Source organism: Lagopus leucura, unplaced genomic scaffold, assembly GCF_019238085.1.
Source record: "Lagopus leucura isolate 7727_CA_CO unplaced genomic scaffold, USGS_WTPT01 Super-Scaffold_100096, whole genome shotgun sequence".
Classification (NCBI taxonomy): Eukaryota; Metazoa; Chordata; class Aves; order Galliformes; family Phasianidae; genus Lagopus; species Lagopus leucura.
In genome coordinates, this window is record NW_024962322.1 from 57,708 (window position 1) to 73,569 (window position 15,862).

Genomic DNA, 15,862 nt, shown 5'->3' on the forward strand with positions numbered 1-15,862 from the left:
GCTGCTTCTCTGGGCTTCTACTAGAGCATTCTGAATGGCTTTCACACATCTGATAGGTTTCCTGTTTTTCAGACTGCTCATTTCAGGGTTTTATTCTGATTGTTTCATTTTTACATAGCTCTCCTTGTTGAAACTGAGCATCTGCATCCTGGATTTGCTTGGTGAGCTCCCTCCTGCTGCTAAACCCACACGTGTGATGGTTGCTCCTACTGACCAGCGGATGCTGCCAACACCACATGAGCTCATCCTGGTGCACCACTCGGCAACAAATCCCAGAGAGATTCTTTTTGTAGACTATAAAACAAGTTGTTCACGGAAATGCCATTTATTGCACCCAAATGAGCTTTTGCCTTTCCCTCTGAAAAGGCTCTGATTTAGCCTCTATGTGGGTAGCTGAAACCTCCCACTGTTACTTACCTGTCCTACATTATTATAATGTAATCAGGGGTCAGAACTTCTTTTTTATCACTAAGAATCTGCAGTTTTAGCTCACAAGGATTCTGCAGCTCTTCTCTTTTTCTGTGATATTTTTGAGCTGTCACACTGCTTCTTTCCCCTGCGTATAACATCAGTCCCTTGCCTGCGTGTCCTACTGGATCCTGCCTGTAAAGCTGGCAGCTGTAAAATCAATGAATGGCTGTCGGACTGGGGTTGTCGTTATTTCCCAGCCTCTTAGTTGCTCCCATCTCTTTTCTTTGATGTTATAAAAAGAATCTTAAAAGAAAAGAGTGCGGATGGAAAATCTCAGCCACTCCATGTCCCACACCATGAACCTTCCCCAGGATGCTCCTCCAGGGAGATCTCCCTTCGGCAAGAAATGATCAGAAGCTGCCATGATGCAGAGAGCATTTGAAAGAAGACCTAAAAATCTGATTTCTTCAAGTAATGCAAAGTACGTCCCTTCTGGCTGTTTAGTAGTTTTTGGCTGTGAACAAAACACTGGACTCAGTAAAGAACGTTAAGTTCCTTGCTACTAAGCTCTGGGCACAAAGGAAACACCATACAATTATTCTTACATTCTTTCACCTCCAGACTTCAGTCCCCAGCAGTGCTTTGTCATCACTCTACTAGATAACGTAGGGAATGACAGAATGGATTGATGGAATGATGGAATGAAGGAGCAGTTTTTCAAAGGACTTTGAAAAGTCTCCATAAGCTCTAAATGTTGTTTCCTTTACATCCAAAGAAGCCGCCTCATTTTTGATCTGTGAAGTACAAACAGGTTGAGGTGATCTACAAATTTTTAAATGGTTGTGATCTTTCAGACCCATATTGCCACACTTTTCATTAGTATGTTTTCATACATTTCATGTTTTCACAGTTTTCATTAGTATGACCAAAAAAAAAAAGCAAGGATTCTTCCACCATTGGCCAGAGCGAGAGCAATTCATCACAAATTTTCAGCAATATGTAATGAAATGATGAAGAAGATACTGACTTGGCATACTTATAAACATACAAATGCTTCCCTTCCTTTCTTTCAGGCTCTTTCTCTATGCATAAACATGACATTGGCTCCACAATTTCTTTTCCTTTGGTACCTGCACACTTCTTCCTTCTGCAGACAGGGAGGACTGCCTTGTGCACTCTCTCATCTCCCTTGACCTGTCTCGTGGTGGTCAACCAGGTCAACCATAGGTCCACCACTGATCAGCCATGGTCAACTGCTGGTCAACTCTTGGTCAACCAGGACCCCGAGGTCCTTTTCTGCAGAGCTCCTCTTCAGCAGCTCAGCCCCTAACCTGTACTGATACATGTGGTTATTCCTCCCCAGGTGCAGGACTTGACCCTTGCCCTTGTTGAACCTCATCAAGCTCCTCTCTGCCCAACTCTCAGCCTGTTTATCTCTCACTGGATGGCAGCACAGCCTTCTGGTGTGTCAGCCACTCCTCCCAGCTTTGAATCATTAGCAAACTCACTAAGGGTACGTTCCACCCCTTCATTCACTTTACTGACGAAGACTTTAAACAAGCTACTAATTAAGCTCTGACAAACATCTCCTGCACTGCACACCAAGCAAAGCAGAGAACACAGAGAGTGGGGCTGGAGTGTTTACTCACCGTGTTGCTGGCCTCAGCGGCCAGCCTGGCTGCGTAGCGGGCGATCAGGCGGTGCTCCTCGTCCAGCCGGCCTGGGCTGTCCAGCACACTGTGGGGACAAGGACAATTATCAGCCTGTGGGGACAGGCCATGGCTGAGATGTGCTTACAGCAAAGAGAGAAGCGATGTGAACAGCCTATAGCATGCTCTTTCTCATCCCTCTTGCAAGTGGGGGCTGCTCTGAGACTCTGCACCTCACAGCATTTCCTCCATGATTCATACACTCCGATTTTCAGTGATAAAAATAATTAATCTTTACTAATTAATAAAATAATCATAATCATAGAATCATGTAATTGTTAAAGTTGGAAAAGATCTCTGAGATCAAGTCCAACCATCAACGCATCACCACCATGCCCACTAAACCACGTCCCTAAAGAGAATCACAGAATCCTTAGGGTTGGAGAAGACCTCTAAGGTCATCATGTCCAGAGGGAAGCTCCTGGCCTCAGGACAGTCAGTCACCAAACAACAGGAACTGAATGCCAGCACTGTGATCAGGCTTACACCCAGCCATGCCAGATGCAGCCGTGCAAGATGTGGTCCTCACACCTTGGACAGCATAAGGATGCTCGCTGCCTTACTGCTGCACAAAGGTTTTCAGCACGGTCTCCCTTTAACAGGGAGCCAGCCAATTAGTTATGTAAACCAAAACACGGTGAGCTGAAAACCAGCATTAGCATGGAAATGAGCAACGTGTTTCGTGCTGCACAGCCTTCCCAAAGCTGCACCGGGTGTTTGATGTGGGATTCACCAACACCTCGTGGGCAGCCGTAAATAACGTGCAGCTCTACCTGGGTGCATTTGTAACCACACAGCAGAAAACAGAGCACACAGATACATATCTAATGCACAACAACGGCTCCTTTCAGTCCCCATTTACCGCTTTATGAGATAATTTACATTTGTTTTAAGCTCAATTTCACAGATTTATGTTGATGTTTAAAGAACCACATCTATATTGTATAAATCACATTTATATAGAAACACAGATTTATTTTTATAATGCCAAATTGAACAAATTGAACTCTTCTGAGACTCGGAGTCTCAGAATTAAGGGAAGGAAAACAGAGCCTCCACTCCAGGCTTGACGATCTCCTTATAGGTCCTCACACTCATTTTCTGACTTTTTTTTTTGACTAAAGAAGAACAATTCTTCCCATTCCACTTTCTGAATTTCATACCGGTTTTGGTCAGATTTCCTCTGTAATTTAGCCTGGTTGAGTCTTCCTGATTTACAGGAACGCAAACCATTCCATCCCCTCCATGTCTTCCATCATCTGCTAATTACTTTCCTAATTACTCTCTTAGTTCCTGGAACAATTATTTGTTCATACCTAAGTGAATTAGGAAATAACTACTGTCAATTTCTTACTTTCTTGGAGAAAAGTTGTAATTAAAAGATTTTAAAAAAGCGTTTTGCGTTTGCTTTTAGACCAGAAGCACTGGTGCAGATTGGGAACACTGATGCAGCAGAATTTTGGAAAGGTAATGCTGGAGATTTCTGTGTCCTAAAAGTGTTGTGCCAAACTGGCAGCTTTGTGCGAGGCGCAGAGCACTGACAGTCAAACTGTAAGATCTCCCACCAACCCTTTGGAGACTCAGCCTGTTGATGACACCTTGGCAAAGCAGATGGAGAGGGCCAGTAAAGGCATACTCATGCTCTGTTGCCAAAAACTAGCACAGAAATGAGCCCAGACAGCCAAATGACTGGCTAGGGCTGAGGGATGGGAAAAGGATGTAAGAGAAGATGACAGGGCACAGTGGCAGCTTGGTGATCTCAGGAATTCATCATGCAGAGACGTGGCAGGGGACAGCACACAAGGCTTGGTTTGTTCTTCCAGCACTGAGTTGAAGGTGCAAAGAGTCAACCAGGATGAACTAGGTCCCAGGTTGTACCAGAGGTTTTGGTTGGATCTGATGGAGAATTTCTTCATGCAGAGCGAGGTGAGTTGGAGCTGCCTAGGGCAGTGGTGGGGTCCCCCCCTTGGAGGAACCAAAGAGATGTGCGGATGTGGCATTAAGGGAAAAGGCTTCACAGAACCACAGGGTTGGAAGGGTCCCCGAGGATCATCAAGTTTCAAACCCCCTGCCACAGGCAGAGCCAACCTCCAGATCTGGTACTAGACCAGGCTGCCCAGAGCTCCATCCAACCTGGCCTTGAACACCTCCAGGGATGGGGCACCCACTGCCTCTCAGGCAGCTGTTCCAGCACCTCACCACTCTCTTGATAAAGTACTTCTCCCTGACATCCAATCTAAACCTTTCCTCTTTGAACTTAAAACCACTCCTCCTTGTCCTGTCACTGTCTACTCTTGCAAAAAATTGATCCCCCTTCCATTTTATAACGCCCTTTTAAATACTGGAAGGCTGCAATGAGGTCTCCTTGCAGCATTCTCTACTCCAGGCTGAACAAGCCCAGCTCCCTCAGCCTGTCCTCACAGGGGAGGTGCTCCAGTCCCCTGATCATCTTTGTGGCTCCTCTGCACCCTCTCCAACAGCTCCCTGTCTTTCTTGTACTGGGGGCTCCAGACCTGGACACAGTACTGCAGATGGGGCCTCACGAGGGCAGAGCAGATGGGGACAATCACCTCCCTGTCCCTGCTGGCCACCCCTCTTGTGATGGAGTCCAGGATTCCATTTGCTTTCCAAGCTCCAAGAGCACACTGCTGGCTCATGTTCAGCTTTTCATCCATCAGGACCCCCAGGTCCTCGTCTGCAGGGCTGCTCTCAAGGAGTTCTTTTCCCAGTCTGCATTCATATCTGGGATTACCCTGACCCAAATGGTGGTGGCACTCGGTGCATCAGGCTGATGGTTACACTTCGTGATCTTGAAGGTCTCTTCCAACCTCAGTGAACGGATGTATCTATTCTATGATTCCAATGGCGAGTAGAAGATGAAGAGTAAAGATCTTGGGGACAGAATATCCTTAAGGAGAGTGATCTTCTCCTTGCACTCAGCCTTAAAGTCAGAAGCGCTGTAGACAGTTGTAGTTTCAGGGTCAGGATTTTAAAGGAAATGACATCAAACCATCTGAGCAGCTAAGCAGCCATCTGTCCACCTAGGTCAACTGACCACAGATGAAACACACAGATCTGGTGGCCAACTACTCTGCAGGAAATGCAGAGTACAGGATGCATAAAAATAACGAAACAGTAGGCTAAAAAAAAAAGAAAAGACAAATATATTATTGTAAAATAAATGAAATCCACTGAGCTCTGTTTGCTCTAAGCCTTATGCAGCACGGGAAGATTTTTTGGTTGGAGGACGTTGGTGAATTGTTCTTAATAAGATGAAAGAAGGTGAGTGATGGTCACTGCAGCTCGTCAAGACTGCTATACTTGCACTTGAACTCTTTTGGCCAAAAAAGGGGAAATAAAAGATCAAAAGAAGTGACAATGGAGTACAGATTTCATCAGGAATGTGGGGAAGCATTCTCTCGTGCTGACTTGGAACCCTCCCTTGCACAAAGAGAGTGAGATTTAAATTATTTTCTTCGCATTTGGCTCCTTCCAGGAGTGCACTGTTACTCTGGTAACCATACCAAAGGCATTTTTTAATTTAAAGACCTAAATGAGTGAAAACCTCTACTGCAGTGGGTTGCAACACAGCAGCTATTAGCCACATCCAATATTTCACCATCGTATTCTGCAAGATGCAGTAACTTCTTTCTATCTTAAATCTGGTGATTGCAGTAATTCCTTTAGTTTATTGTCATGTGAACAATATTATGGGCTTTCAGTTCAGCAGACAACAGTGACTCACTGTCAAGAAACAAACTGACTTTCTCCGGAGATCTGGAAAGCCAGAACGCACTCCATAAATACGGCAGTGGAATACAAATTTCTACATGGCACAGTGGTGAAATAAGGCTCTAAAAATGTTATCCATAGGATAACAACATGGAAAAAGCCCCGAATCACTAAACCACAGCACAATAACTCTGTCTCTGCAAAGGCAAAATTTAGTTATGTCCAAAAGTGGAATATGGAAGCCCTCTGGCTATGTCCTGTGACGAAATGGGAGAACTTTGCTTTGGGGCTTTAGGATAAGACTTTTCTACACAAATATCAATGTGCACAAACACTAAAGTTGAAAAAAAAAATTAAATGAATTCCTCAAAGCGTTAGCTTTCCTTGGAAGGGCACAAAAAGAATCATAGAATCACAGAATGATTGGTTTGGAGAGGACCTCAAAGATCACCTTGTTTCAATCCCACTGCTATTGGCTGGGTGCCCCACCAGATTAGGCTGCCAGGATCCCATCTAGTCTGGCCTTGGATTCATGTGTACCCCTTTATGAGGCTGTCCAGGACCCTCTGGATGGCCTCCCTCCTTCTCTTGTGTCAGCAGCACCCCTTTGCCAGGTGTCATCTGCGAACTGCTGAGGCTGCACTCGATCCCATCGTCTATTATACTGATAAAGATGTTGAAGAGCACCGGTCCCAAGATGGATCCCTGGGAGACAGCACTCATCACAGCCTCCACCTGGACATAGAGCCATTGACAGCAACCCTCTCGCTGTGATCCAATCAATTCTTTATCCAAATAGTCCAGCCTTCAAATCTGCATCTCCCCTAGGTAGAGATAAGGGTGTGGTGCAGGACCATGTTAAATGCTGTGCACAAGTCTGGGTAGAGAACAACAATTACCCTTCCTTTGTTCACCGATGACGTCTCTCCATCACAGAAGGCTACCAGGTGGGTCAGGCATGAAGCCATGAAGCTGTTGTATTATGCAGCTTGCATTGATGAGACTGACAGAGGTTTAGCCCAGGTCAACAAAAGGTGCAACAGGGTGGGACATTATCTATGGCTGCACAAGGTATGCAGAAGGATAACCAACAGGGAGAAGGAAAAGCCATTTGAGTTACAGAACAAGGTGGGCACAAGGGCCATGAGCTAGCTGTGAAAAACCTGAAGGAGGAAATGAGAAGCTCTCCTAGCACTGACCGTGCCCCGCGCTGCAGCCGGCTCACATAAGTTGCAATCAGTGCATGCTCATCAGCTAACTGGCCAGCAGCGTCCGCCTTGCACTGCAACCTGGTGATGGGGGAGGCAAAAAGAGCAAACAAAACACAAGGTGAATACAAAGCAAATAATTAATGGGTTTTAACGAAACAAACAGTTAAAGATTGCAACAAACAGTTAAAAATTAAAACAGTTAAAAATTAAAACAAATAGATGAGTAATTAAAATGGTAAATATGAGTCACACGAAAAGGGCACCTTGTGAAGGCAGAGATTAGAACAGGGAACCATTTGGGTGCCCATTGTGCAGCGCACGTGGTCACTGGTGATGCTTTCACCAGCACAGTGGTTTTCATGGAGCCGCTCTGGAATTTGCTTTGGAACCAAAACTGGGTGAGATGTTGCCTCTTGGGCTCTACATAGAACTCATCCTACCGACTTGCTGCCAGCCCCAGGATAAGCCCAACCCCACAGGGCTGCAGCTCTACAAGTGCATGGAATGAGAACTCATGCAACAAGAGGGCTAGCAAAAAGATAAGGAGTGTGATGGAAAACAAAAAGATGCAGTGGCTGGTACCATGAAACCCACCACCTGTCAGGGGTTCCTTACATAACACTGTGTTTGTCTTTGTTCTGAGTACATAAATAAATAAACCTATTACACTTCTGAATAATTTTGTGAATAGAGACTGAGTGCAAGAAATATTTGTTGGAAGTACTCCCACGTGGATAACTGCATGCAGCCCAGTGAGTACGTGATGCTTTCCACCATAACAGTGGCATCTCAGAACCCCTGACAGAATACAGCAAAATGGCCATATTTCTTTAGTCCCAGGCATTGCACACAAAATCAACAGCAATTTTCATACACGGGAGCTTCCCCACAGGCAGGTGAGCAATGCCTGCAGACCCAACCTGCTGCCATGCCAATGCGTTGCTGTTATCTGAACATAACAGGCATTTCTTCCCAAAATAGAAGTGTACAAGACATTCCATCCTTCATTTCTGTGTCAGGTATTCAAGCTGCTCTTTCAACTTACAAACCGCAGTTAATTCCTTCTCAGCACATGTCCAGGAAGTATTTGTCTCTAAGCTTTATAAATGCAGCATTTATTGCTTTCAGCATCAATATTCAGATGCTATGAAAGCAGAATTCTCGTTTTCCAGACATACAGACTCTTTTCTTCTCTGCTACGTGCAGCAACATGTCAGAGGAGTCTGCCAGAAGCAGAGCGAGACCTCATAAAAAGGAGGAAAGTGGAATTACCCACATCACCCCCTCTGGGCAATGAGCAACCTCTGTAATAATGGGTTTGTAACAAGAAAGAGACTTCACATTAACCACTGCAAAGAGGAATTCTTAAGCAATCCACACTTTGTGAGGGCTGACTACAGCCAAGTGCTGAAAAGCTTTATTTTAGATGTGCACTATGGCTGGCACATTGCTGCAGCCATGAGAATCGAGATTCCGAGACCTTATTCATTACAACTCCACGCACGTGCTCCTGTGAAAAGAAAAAGCCCGGCAGAAATGACCACATTTTGAACTCCAAACAGCTATAGCGTTAATGATGATTAGCATTTCTGCTTCTGAAAGGAGGAAAAAAGGAAGAGAGTTAAATTAACGTGAGACTGAACACTGCTCCTAGCATCTCTCTGATTCTTTTCATTCGCATCTAGAAGTCACGGATTCATGGAATCAATAAGGCTGGAAAAGATCACCAGGTCCCCAAGTCCAACCGACCCCACCGTGCTCACTGCCCACGTCCCTCAGTGCCACATCCCCACAGTTCTGGAACACCTCCAGATTTGGTGACCCCACCACCTCCCTGGGCAGCTGCACCACTGCATCATCAGTCTTCCAGAGAAATACTTCCTTACATCCAACCTGAACCTCCTCTGGTGCTCCAGACCCTTCCTCAGCTTTGTTGATTAACAAATGCATCACCACAATAAACAGATGCACCCTGGAAAGCATTTGTCACCGTGTTGGCAGGCTGTGCCAACTGCAGCACACAGAACATCGACATGCAGTGGGCAGGAGGAAGCGTAGGGCTCAATGGCACCCTGTGGGTGGTGGTGATGGGTTGACAGTTGGACCTGATGATCCTACAGATCTTAGAATCACAGAATCACAAGGTTGGAAACGACCTGCAAGATCATCTAGTCCAACCACCCTCCACATCTCCCTCCACCATATCTTGTAGCTCCTCATCCAGGCGCCTCTTGAGCACTGCCAGGGACGGCGACTCCACCACCTCCCTGGGCAGCCATTGCAGTGCCTGACCACCCTCTGAGAGAAAAAGTTTCTCCTAATGTCCAACTTAAACCTCCTCTAGTATAACTTCTGGCTGTTTCTTTGGGTCCTACTATTTGCCTGGGAGAAGAGGCCAGACCCTTTTACACCACAACCTCCCTTCAGGAAGTTGCAAAGTGCAATGAGGTCTCCCCTGAATCTTGTCCAGCCTTAATGACTCTGTGATTCTCTGTGAGTGTGCATGGTGGGGATGGTTTGATGCCTGGCCTCAGTGACCTTGGAGGTCTTGCCCAATGTTTACAATCTTCAGATTCTATGAATGTAAAATTCTGTAGGTACACATGCTGCTTTCAGAGAGCAGCAGTATTAAAATACAAAGCTAGTGCAGGTAATCCTGCGCTACAAAATGCACATCCTTCACATCTGGTTCAAACAAAAAGCATACGGCTTGTGCCCTCTCTCCTCGTACCTCACGCTGAATGCTGCCCTGTTTGCAGAGGGCCTCTCAAAGCATCTCCCTCATGATTGCACCAAGAAAGCAAATTCCAGTTCTGCTGACGTGCACCTTCCACTCTTGTTTCTGCAGAGCTTGTCTCTTCCTGAATTCAGCTCCTCAGGGAAAGCCTGAGATAGCTACAGACGAGCTTAATTCTTCGTAAACTTCATCAGTGTATCATCTCCTGAACGTCTGCACAGCAATCAGTGCCCATTCAGAGCAGCTGCAGCATGGTGGCTTGCAGCAAGGCAGCAGTGTGCATAGCAGAGAGCAGCAGTAACACGTGACGGTGCTACTGACACACAGCACAGTCATGGCACATATGCCTATTTCTCAAAAACCGACTTCGTGCTGGCCTTGGTTAAGGTGTAGCATCATTGCTATGCCCCTTGGCTGCCCCATGCTCCCAGCAGGACTGCTGTGTGTAGGAGGCTCGGCAGCGCTGATATCACTGGCGTTCAGGTGGGTGAGTGAACATAACCCTCAGCCTCTGCATTTCTGCTGTTTTGAGGCTGAAATCATCATAGAATCATTCAGGTGAGAAAAGATTGTTAAGATTATCAAGTCCAACCACCAGCCTAATGCTACCAAGCCCACCTTGGAAGCCTATGTGGTACTGCTGGTGAACGAGCACCGTGCTACAAATGCTCCAAAGAGTTTCATTCCTTCAGATGACAAAGAGAAGAGCAATCTCTGCTCGTCCTGGCCCAGCTCTGCCCCTCTCCATCACCTCTGCCTCGCCGTGCCCATGCAGCCCCATGGGTGCTGACTACGTCCTGGCAAATTAGGGTGATTAGTGTTTTGTTGAGGTCTCCGGCCTTGTTAAATGCAGTCCTGTTCCTTGTTTTTCTAGTCTTTGTTTTCAGTGAATCACTCACATGTCAAAAAGCAGCTCTGCAATAGCCCAAGCTAATAATGAATTTGACCAGAAGTTGCCTAAATAAATTTAAGCAAAAAATAGGGAAATCAGGAAAATTAGGAAGGTACTCCATCCCTATAAAGCCAGGCTGGATGGGCTTTGGAAAGCCTGGTCTGGTGGGAGGAGGCCCTTGTTGGGATTGGATGGGCATTAGGGACCCTTCCAACCCAAACCACGCTGGAATTCTACCGCTAATGAACATGAGGTGAATGCTTGCTGTCCTGCTGAAGTTGTTTCATATAAAGCACCGAGGTGGCATTTCTACTGAATAAGATCAGAATGACTCTACAGCTTGCCCTTACTCCCTTCCACAAACGAGCACCTCACCAAGACCTCACCATGGCTCTCCTACTGCTACAAACCCCAGCCACATTACTGGCTCTCATTTTTTGCAGTCATTTTGTCCATTTGCATTTGGCTGCTAATCCACCATAATTCCCCAGATACTTCTCAACAATAGGCCTGTCTTGTCAGCCATTCTCCTCTTATTCATGCATCTTATTTCATTTTCTGTCGCTTGAAGCTGTCTTTATCCATTTCACTCCACTGATTTACAGGGCCGTGCTGAATTAGAAGCTTGCCCTCTGAAGAATTTCCATAGCGTCAGTGGGAAATGTACGTACAGGCGCTCCCTATTTCATCATGCGAGCTGTCAAGCAATACACCGAGTAACGCCCAACGCTGCACAGACCCCGTGGGATCCTTCCCCACACGTGCTCCCCCTTCAGTAGGAAAATATTGATATTTTCTTTTTCTGACTGATTTTCCAACCGGTGTTGCACCCACTTAACAGTAGTTTCAACCAGTCCGCATTTACCTAGTTTATTTATGAAAATACCATATGGGATAGTGTCAAAAGCTTTATGAGTCAATGCATTGCAAATTAATGCTTCCCCCTCCTTCCTGAGGCCACCCACCCACCCAGAGCCATCCAATTTCCATTCTCTGACATGATTTGTTCCCAATATAGACGTGCCAACTATTTTTATTCCCCGGCTACATGAGTACGAGATGATTGTTTTATAATGTATTCAGCAACCCAAAGGTATTCCTTCTACCTTCAGCCATGCATTTCAACAAAAATACTTATTTACTTTACACAGCCCGAGTGCAAAGAAGCAGCAATGCCATCTCTTGGCACCGCAAGGCCACCGCTCCCCTTCTTTCACACTTTAATCATTAAAAAAATGGAACTGGATTAGCTCGTGTCAGCACAGCAGCCTCACCGAGAGCTCCTTTAAGGCCTGGTGTCAATTTTTCAGAAAGCTCCTTTAAGAATTAACTTTCTGTTGGTGCTACCCTTTGATTCACATCTACCAGATGGAGGTATCTACCATATCTACCTCTTTCATGACAACTTTTTGGTATCTCCCAGGACTATATCCATCATTAACCGGGCCTGAGTTCAGACAGCAGTCAGACACCACCGAGGGCTCTTCTTGCTCTATTTTTGTAAAAAAATTAATATAAATCTGGTAGTAGAAACTCAAAGTTATGCTCTAAGCATAGAATCAATAACGTTGGAACAGACTTCTACGATCCCCAGCCCCAACTCATCCCCACCATGCCCACTGACCACGTCCCTCAGTGCCACATCTCCACAGCTCCTTCCAGGGACGGCCATCCCACCACCTCCCTGGGCAGCCTAGTTTGCTGGCTTTCAGAAGATGGCATCAAGGATAAAACGCCGCTGGTCTGTCCCTAAATTAACCACATGCTGTGACTGAATTCTTCAAAGTAGCATTAGGATGTAATCTTGCCGTCTGTTTTCTCACGCTCTTCCTATAACGACAGCCACCAGACACAACAATGGCTGACACTGTGCAGAACAGCAGTCAAAGGCAGCAAGAAATAGAGCTAACTGGGCTACAAATAGAGTGAGCTGAGCTCCTTCTGGGGAACAAGTGTTTGATGACTGGAGTGCTGTTCTGCAGCTTCATAAGGGACTCCATAAATTACTGCAGTATTTAAATGGCGTCTTAAATTCACTTCTGTTCTGAAAATCTACGAGGAAATCCAAGTTAAATAGATGATCTATTAGAAATCCTGATATTTGCATGAAGAAATCCCTGCAAATTTCTAATATGGTGGTTCACACATTTGAAAATCTTTACAAAATTGCTCACTGCTGCTCTGGCCGCTCTGTAGTGAAGGAGCTTTGAGAAAGGGCTGCCAGGACATGATCTAGAGGGATCTCTTGTTTTCTGTCACATTACTTTCCCCCATGATTGATTTAAATAGATGCTAAGGTCAAAAAGGATAATTACCACCACTCTCTGCATAATAGAGAAATGAAATTTAGCACAGCAATTTCAGAATCAAAGCCATATTTCCAACTGACCTACAGCACACTGTTCAGACAGTGATGTCATCTGTCTTAAAGTCGGGGGGAACCACCACGCTGCCTGAAAACTGCAAACAACCTTTTAATTTCTTCGGACTACCACCAGCTCTTGTAGGCAGGAGAAACAACGTACACCCAAGGTGCAAATCACACAACATTTATACATAGGGAAAAAGAACACAGCACAACACCAGCAGCACGCTGGATGCTCATCGTTAAGGCAGAGAATAGAGGGGGAAAAGTAAAAGCATTCTCTGGTAACAATTGAATTTAAAGCAAATAAAGGAAGGGATGAATAAACTGCCAGCAAAGGGGTTTCAGAAAGACAGCGGTGACAAAAGCTGTTTGAATATGGATGCTGCTGCTAAGTTACTTTAAAACAAAGTCAAAATCTTAACGGGCCCAAGTATGGATGTGCAAAAACCATGGACTGGAAGAAAAATGAAAGCATCAGTATGACGTGGATAAGGACCCAGAGAGGTGTGGGGTCTCCTTGGGATCCCCCACTGCCCCTGGTGTGGTGCTGAGCAGCCCGCTCTGAGCCAAAGGGTGACCAGAGGGACCCAGGGTCATTGTGCCTAAAAATGAAGTGTGGTCAAAATGGAGGAAAAGAAGAAGTGAGGAGAAATGACGGATTTGAATGCGATGAGAAAGGTGATGGAGAAGAAATGTGAATCCTTAGCTGGAGTGCAGTGCTCTGGATCTGCTCTGCCTGCTGGGTGCTCCCTGTTCCCTTTCTTTCAGCATGGCACTGCTGTGTGGCAGCACTCAGACTGCTGTAACGTTATTGGAAAACCCACCGTGGGCTGCAGGGGGGAAGAACTGATTGAGAAATACGACTTCAGCAGCAGCATACACGATAAGCTGAAAAGTGCTACTTGAGAAAGGAGAAAAGAAGAAAGTACTGAGGTGAGAAGCAGTGTAAATGAAGACTAAAGGTTTCACAGCATAAGTAGGTTAGCAGGCACCATAAAGCAGCACAAGGATTAAGAACAGCTGTCTTCCTGCAGGTTTCACTGCCTGTTCCCACACAGCAGTGCTTCCAGGTCCTGAGTTCTGCCCTACTTGTGTGCCAACAGTAAGAAACAGCCTTCATAGCTTGGGTCCACCACCAGGATTTCTTTTGTATTTTATTTACGCACTTTCCTCTTGATCTTGAATTTTATATTATACTCACTTATGTGTAGTGAATATATCTTCCAGTTATTTCCTTGCTGTTGCCTTTGGACCATTTCTTCCTTCCCATCAAACTCCCCACACTCAACTAATGCATCTTCCTCATAACCCACGTCCCACAGTCGCCCAGCTGCACCCAAAGGATTTTAAACCACGGGTCAAAAATAAATACATCTAGGCACCTAGGTGTCAGTGTAAGTTAGAAAGGCAGGACTTCTTGCTTGAAATTGTTGGACCAATTCATTATGACAGCTCTTAGAATCACAGAATCTTTCAGGTTGGAAAAGACCTCTGTGATAACCAAGACCAACTCCAACCCATCCCACCATGCCTACTGACCACATTCCTCAGTGCTACGACTCCATCATTCCTGAACACCTCCAGGGTGGTGATACCACCTCCACCCTGGGCAGCCTGTACAAATGCCAAATCACTCTTTTGGAGAAGAATTTTTTCCTAATATCTACCTGAAACTCCTGGTGCAATGTGAGGCCATGACCTCTCATCCTAGACAGATCCTCTTGTCCTCATCCTTTCTTTCTCTCTTGCATTGTGTTGTGAGGTAATGTCAAACCTTCATTGGGCAGGGTTTCAAGTGAGCTAGCACCTCCCTGGTCTCAACAAAGATATTTTTACTCCTTTTCTAGGAAGAGAACCTATTTTGGTATTATATAGGTAGACAGAAGGTGTCATGGGTTGCATTATGAAGCATGGTGCATGCCTACCCCTACCTACCACAATCTGCCCACAATGCTGAACTCTGAAACAGTGTGGCCATATGCATGGTGCCTACTGGAGAAGATCTGAATGACTTCTGGCCCATGCTAGTTTGCAAAACACACCCAGAGACTGTTAGTGGCTGTCAGACAGGGTCAAGGTCAAGCCAGGAACCATGACAAGCTCCAGGCCACCAGCTCCTGCCCCAGCGCTGCCCCAGCCCCAGCAGTGCCTGCAGATGGTGAACTTCCTGAGGACGGAACTATGGCTAAAGAGGCTCTAGGATCTCTAGATTTCACACACGTCTAAGCAGCACAATATAGGAAAATGAATGTACTACACCTGTGTCAAAGAAAAATGGCAGAACGGACAAGAACAGTGGTCAGTCACTTTCAGGTGGAATTGGTGACTGGACAGCTGGAAGGAAATGTTGGAGAGATAAATGTGGCGTGGCAACAAAGGAGAAAAAAAGGCACACTGGAAGTTGTCAGAAGATAAATTAAGCTAGCCAAGCAAATAAACATCACTCTGGGTTACAGAACTAAAAAACACAAACAACAAGGGACAGCGCCAATGACACAGATATAAAATTCATCAACGCAGAACTGACAGCAGAGGAAGGTGTCTGGAGGTCTGTCCAAAAAGCTGGGAAGTGCCCAGTCATGCATGCACTGAAGGACAGGATAATCAGTGGCACCGGAGACGGCCAAGATAAACAAGGACAAACAAAATAAAGGCAGGAAGAGAGCGAGGGACCACAAGGAGCAGGTGATCAGTGATCCTAGAAGAGACTGCAGAACATCCAATGCACATCGTTAAACGGGCTGAGGGCTGGTGGCCTCTGGGAAGGGAATTGCTGGTGGAAGAACAGTGCACATGGACCAC

General features: G+C 45.8%; 1 protein-coding gene across 7 annotated transcripts in view; it reads right to left on the reverse strand.

The window, feature by feature from the left end:
• DTNB (dystrobrevin beta) overlaps positions 1-15,862 on the reverse strand; it is a 140,453-nt gene that overhangs the window by 54,539 nt on the left and 70,052 nt on the right. For all 7 annotated transcript variants that reach the window (XR_006181676.1, XR_006181675.1, XM_042887630.1 and 4 more), the window contains exon 12: positions 2,061-2,148. Coding sequence is in view for 5 of the 7 variants with exons in the window: in XM_042887630.1 (XP_042743564.1) it covers positions 2,061-2,148 (88 nt within the window). In the remaining 2 variants the exon portion in view is untranslated. The remainder of the gene's footprint in view (positions 1-2,060; positions 2,149-15,862) is intronic.